The sequence below is a fragment of the Lissotriton helveticus genome (assembly GCF_964261635.1).
Source record: "Lissotriton helveticus chromosome 1_1 unlocalized genomic scaffold, aLisHel1.1 SUPER_1_unloc_15, whole genome shotgun sequence".
NCBI lineage: Eukaryota > Metazoa > Chordata > Amphibia > Caudata > Salamandridae > Lissotriton > Lissotriton helveticus.
The window spans coordinates 175,478-181,193 of NW_027611654.1; the positions used below are offsets into that span (position 1 = coordinate 175,478).

The 5,716-nt window shown below is 41.3% G+C and overlaps 1 protein-coding gene across 1 annotated transcript; it reads right to left on the bottom strand.

The window, feature by feature from the left end:
- Window positions 1–228: 228 nt before the first annotated feature.
- On the bottom strand, window positions 229–4,814 carry LOC144805580 (uncharacterized). The gene is made up of 3 exons (XM_078672104.1): window positions 4,741–4,814; window positions 4,028–4,081; window positions 229–3,507 (listed from the first exon to the last, which is right to left on the bottom strand). Exon 3 carries the CDS (start codon window positions 2,392–2,394, stop codon window positions 1,585–1,587), a length of 810 nt encoding a protein of 269 aa, XP_078528230.1. The 5' UTR covers window positions 2,395–3,507; window positions 4,028–4,081; window positions 4,741–4,814; the 3' UTR covers window positions 229–1,584.
- Window positions 4,815–5,716: the final 902 nt, after the last annotated feature.

Here is a 5,716-nt window from a genome sequence, read left to right on the forward strand (position 1 = left end):
TGTGCTTTCTGGAGTCAGCCTGCTTTGCTTTTCCCAAACTTTGGCCAGCAAAGGTAAATGTGTCTTCTACTCAAGTGTTCTTAGCTCGCTTTTGGTAACGTGGCTTGAGCAGTATGGCCTAAGGGACGCTCGAAGGTAAAGCAAAACAGTGGAAGTCACAAATTTCAATACAGTTTATTAAAAATAGACAAGGAACTGTAAGATTCAAACCAAGTTTAGAGCATAAAGAATATTTAATAAATATTCAGAAGCAAAATCTAAAGGTTTGCTGTGATTTAAGGATTATTAATTAGCAAAAACAACTGTAAAAACCAAACAAAACGGTAAATACATTTAAAAAAAGCAGATCCACTGAATCAATCAGGAAGTCACCTACAAAATTGTAGCTGACTTCGGTAGCTATGCTCGAGAGGACAAAGATAAGTTTAGTCTCTGGGGATGATTAACACTGGAATTTGAAGCAAGGTTTTTGGCTGAATCAGTCTCAGAAGGTGGCGAGCTGCACAGAAGTGGCTTGAAGTGCAAAATTCCCAAAGAGTAGAGTTGGGCTATCAAGTTGAACCTGAATCCACGGCCATCAAAATGTGGGAAACTTCAAGCAGTTACAACAGCTGCGAAGTCTTCGGAGCTCCAAGTTATGGAGATGGTTCAAGGTTGATGATAAGAGCCTAAGCATGGAACGTGGCAGGCATGAGGCATGGTTAAGGGGATAGCAGGTTCCATTTGAAACAAAAAGAAGATGGAAAGAGGCCACTTGTGTGGATCTTTGTAATACGAGGCCATGTCCTTTTGGAACAGAAGTCATTAGGACTATTTAGGATGGGGTCAAGAATGGTTTGCATATGGCTGACCTTGTCTGTAGTTACACAAAGACTAGAGAATGATGTGGCGGGATGTTGCAGAGATTAGCTACCAGTCCATCCATCACCTTTAGTTTTTCTCAATGATCAGCTCTACGTGGCACAGAACAGATGTTGGTCCCATAGAGACCTACGACAAAGGGACTCCTGCTGCAGCCCCCTGGTGAGGCTCCTTAAGGCTGGAAACAGTTTGAGGTTCAAGCATTCCTGATCCTTGGAGGCGTGGCCTCAAAGTTCAGGATCAAATGGACTTTGTGGGTCAGTCATTGCTTATAAACACTCAGCAAACAAAACACGCTGAATGGAATGAGGCCCCAAATAGTTACAAAGGAATGAGGTTAATTCAAGCATTTCCATCCCTCGCTGTGAGCTTTTCTCAGTAGACGGTTTGTAGGACAATCAATAGAGCGGTGTCTTTGTGGCTGCTTCATGTAAATGTTTTGCGAGGCTGAAAGCTCCTCCTCAGGGTTGACAGTGAGCACCTTTTATTCTCCCACATTGTCTCTCTTACGTAGAAAGGTTACATTTACTACTGAAGTTTTTGTCACATTGAGAGCACGGATCATTTTCTTTCTTATTGTGCGTTCTCTCTTGTTAAATGAAACTGAATCTCCAGCAGACCCTTCCCTTGCATTTATAACAAAGACTATGTTTCTTCCAGGTAAGTTCTCCCAAATTGAGTGAGACCAGATTTCCGACTGAAACTTTTCCAGTATTCAGAGATCTAATAAGGTCTTTCACCAGTATGAGTTCTTTCATGTCTAGTGAGATTCCTTTTCATTCGGAAGCTTTTCTGGCATTCAGAGCACTGATGCAGGTTATGCCCAGTGTGGGTTCTTTCATGTACAGTAAGGCTGGATTTCTGACTGAACCATTTCCAGCATTCAGAGCACTGATAAGGTTTTTGTCCGGTGTGAGTTCTTTCATGTAAAGTGAGAGCGTATTTGCTACTGAAGCTTTTACAGCATTCAGAGCACTGATACGGTTTGAGGCCAGTATGGATTCTCTGATGTATAGTTAAAGCGGATTTCTGAGAGAAACTTTTTGGGCATTCAGAGCACTGATACGGTTTATGCCCAGTGTGTGTTCTTTCATGTACAGTAAGGATGGATTCCTGACTGAAGCTTTTCCAGCATTCAGAGCACTGATAAGGTTTGTCCCCCGTGTGAGTTCTCTCATGTCTAGTGAGAGTCTTTTTCAGTCTGAAGCTTTTGTGGCATTCAGAACATTTATACGGTTTGAGCCCAGTATGGATACTCTGATGTTCAGTTAAACTGGATTTGTGATAGAAACTTATTTGGCATTCAGAGCACTGATACGGTTTATACCCAGTGTGGGTTATTTCATGTTCAGTAAGGCTGGATTTCTGACTGAAGCTTTTACAGCATTCAGAGCACTGATACGGTTTACGCCCAGTGCTAGTTTTCTCATGTTTAGTGAGGTGGGATTGATGACTAAAGCTGTTCTCACATTCATTGCTCTTATTCGAGTTGTTTGTTTCTCCAAATTCGGTCTGTTCCTGAATACATGTCATCTTAAGACTGAATCTGATTCCAGAGTCTGTTCTTGTTTGTGTTACAACTCAGCATTAACTTCTAAACTACACTGCAGATGCTCTTCTTCACATTTGTATTTAACTAATTATAGTTTTTACCTGGAGATCATTTTCCTGCCTCTAAAGGCACTGATCTCACTTGTCTTATAAACTTTCACTGAGGAGCCCCTTGTGTTTATTAAGAGGCCTCTCATGGATTCATTTTCTCCAAGTTATGCTCGGGTGAATTCTCTCAAGTTTAATTCGTCTCATTTAGTGATTCTAGTTTATCACATTTGATTTAGGAGTTTAAAAGCACTGATAAGGTCTTTGGGCTTTAGTGTTTGCCTGTTAGGTATGTTTGTTCATACAAGTAATGACAGATGATTAGGGCATGCCAGGGTGGTTTATGAATTATCAATAGCGTATCACGGCCCCTTTTATATACTTTCTGTCAGTATATGCTTTTTTGCTCAGTGGCTAAGACAGGTACATGATCCACTTTGGAAGTTGCAGGACACTTTGAAACCACTCAGATCAACCCAAGAGACAGAGCTGGTGGGGGAAAATCTTCCTATATTGAAAATGATAATCCAGCATCTTTGCTGTAACGACATCTGAGAAAGCGTATTTACAATGACTTTCTTTTAAATAATATTTTCCTTCCTCTTGTCTCCAGGAGACAGAGACAAAAGCTTGCGCTTGTAAACCATGGATATTAGTCTTTTTCTCTGTTCTGTTCCATCACAACACGTCTACGGATGCTGATCTGTTGGGGAGGGTTTGGGTCTCCAAAGCATTTCTCATAAACCATCAAACAGAATTTACAACACTGACTTTTCCGAAGCGCACTGCGTGGGTATCAATTGTGGCCAATGTTCTCCTCAATCTGAGTTACTGACACTTGGTAAACATTTACGATCCTTTTACTTTAGGGATTTTACAACTTTCACATTCACCAGTTTCTTCCGCTCCAACATCCTCACCATTCCTGGCACATAGAACGTGTTTCTTCTCTAGAGCTTGAGGATGTTTTAACTTTCATTGAAATAATCCTTTTTGTTGTGTTTCACTAAATTTAAACCTTCTTTTTTCTGTTCATGCTTCAGTTACCTGTAGAAATGGAGTCAGATATTGTAAATGAACACAAAGAAAAAATATTTATGACCGTATACTTTGCACAAAGAAAGTATTGACAAAAACAAGATAGGAAATCAGTTGAATAGCATTTCTGATAGTGGTGAAACAGCTCGGGGCACTGTAGATTGGGAGCTTCGGATTACTGGAGCTCATGGATGTGAGAGAAAACTTATTTAATAATTAAGAAAGAAACACAAGTTGCACATATATTGCAACATAGATTCTTAGAAGCAGCCAACACTATCAATTTACACTCTCTGTGAAACAGGCTGGCATGATAGTGACATATTTGTAATTCTTTTAATGAATTATTAGATGTTATTCACTCCCCTACTCACTTAAACTATTCATCTATTCTTTTTTCAAGGGATCTAGGAAGGGACATTTTATTGAAAAAAGGAATTCGCCTAGTTGTAATCACTGCTTTAAATGTCACCGTAGACTGACGCTGTGGAATTCCCTATTTCAAATTGTGCGGATGATAAGGACTTACTTGGTGGCTCAGAACTCATCATGCTCCTGCGACAGGAACCAGGCACAGCAACACCTGAAAAAGTGAAAAAAACAGCACAACAGTAAAGGAAACAAAAAGGGTCAGGAAAAGAAAAACACAAAATAGAGCAAAGGGGAAAAAACGCTATCTTCCACTTTGACCTCAGGGGTCCAGCACAGGAAACTGTGCAGCAGATGCTTGTGAACCCATAAGTTACATATAAACACAGTGCCTCCAAGGTCAGCACCAGGTACGGCTCCACCGGTTGCACCACCCTAAAGCAATCCTTGTGTGCATGTGTGTCCACACACATATACTGTGTCTTTTGGTTGTAGTAGATAAGACAGAAAAGGATAGTTTAGGAGGAAGTAAAGAGATGGAAGTCAGATCAAGAGAGAATAGACGCCGAAAGAACAGTCAGAGGGGGGAGAGTATCACCTGGTGTAGAGGAGAAGACAAATGTGCCAATAGTTAAGGAACTGCTGGGCAAAACTGACCTAAGAAGGAACTGGACCTGCACTACACCCCCAACATTTCCAGGAGGAATGTGGCTCCATCATATTATTATCAGAAGTTTGATAACAACAAGAATAGTGCACAGAGGGAGTCAAATGTTGAAGCTGAAGAGACAAAAACAAAATAGAGATCAAGAAAGGAAATAGAGAAAGAAGAAACAGGGGAAAAGGAAACTTAAGAGTTATAGAAATCCTTACCTGACAGTTATATTATATTTTGTTCCTCCAAGGTTGGCAGCCACGCTGCACTGCCTGGTCATCCCAGAATACCTTGAAAGGAAGTAAAGAAATAGTTTTGCGTCAGACGACTATCACACTTCATCACATTTTGCAAATAACCGTCCTGAACTTACAAAACAAAAGAATCTCTTGTTCTCTCGAGGCCATTGTGAAGCAAATATGGGTATGAATAAATACTTTTTTAGTTCACCAAGAACCATGATCCCTTGCTGGAAAAGGTCTCTGTGAGTGCACCCACAGTCTCAGAGAACAAACCCTAACAATCGTCCACTTCTTCATAACCCCCATCTTTCCATTTGCAGACCATGAAACTTGCAAATCAAAACAATCTGGTTTGCATAGGTATGTTAAAGTCCTTGAACATAATTCCGCCCCGTTAATAAATCAGTCAACCAGACTCTTAGATTTATACAAACCATGCTCTCGGAGGAACTGCAATACACGTTAAAGCTGATGCAGAGTTTGAATGCTGAGCAATGGAAGCAACAAAGAATCAATGTGTTGGTGCTTTTTATCAATAACTTATCTGAAGGGATGATGCGGAGGGCCAGTATAAATAAATCCTTCACGAGACAAAGCTAGAAGACAACGGAGCAGCAGCAGCCTATACAACCTGATATAGGCCCGCTGCTCTCAACATTACAATGTCCTAATACACAGCCTCTGCCTCTCTGAAGTATAGGGATTGGGCAGGAGAAGGCAGAAGATAGAGCCTGCAGCAGGGTACACAGGAGCCTCCCCCCTTCCTCCTCCCGTGGCTCGTAGTGTCACTGGTGTCTCGGAAGGAGGGGTGTTCTGTTCATCTCCTGTATCTCCCCGGCTCACCTGAATGATGAAAAGCAGTTTAGCCGAGCCCGGGGAGAGCCAGGGGCTGACTTCAGCCTCCTTTAACAGCTATTGCTGTGAATGTTCAACAATTAACCACCGTGGTCCA

Bases quoted from the DNA above. Each gene is read 5' to 3' on its own strand.
- LOC144805580 (XM_078672104.1), bottom strand. From the start codon at position 2,394: ATGACATGTATTCAGGAACAGACCGAATTTGGAGAAACAAACAACTCG.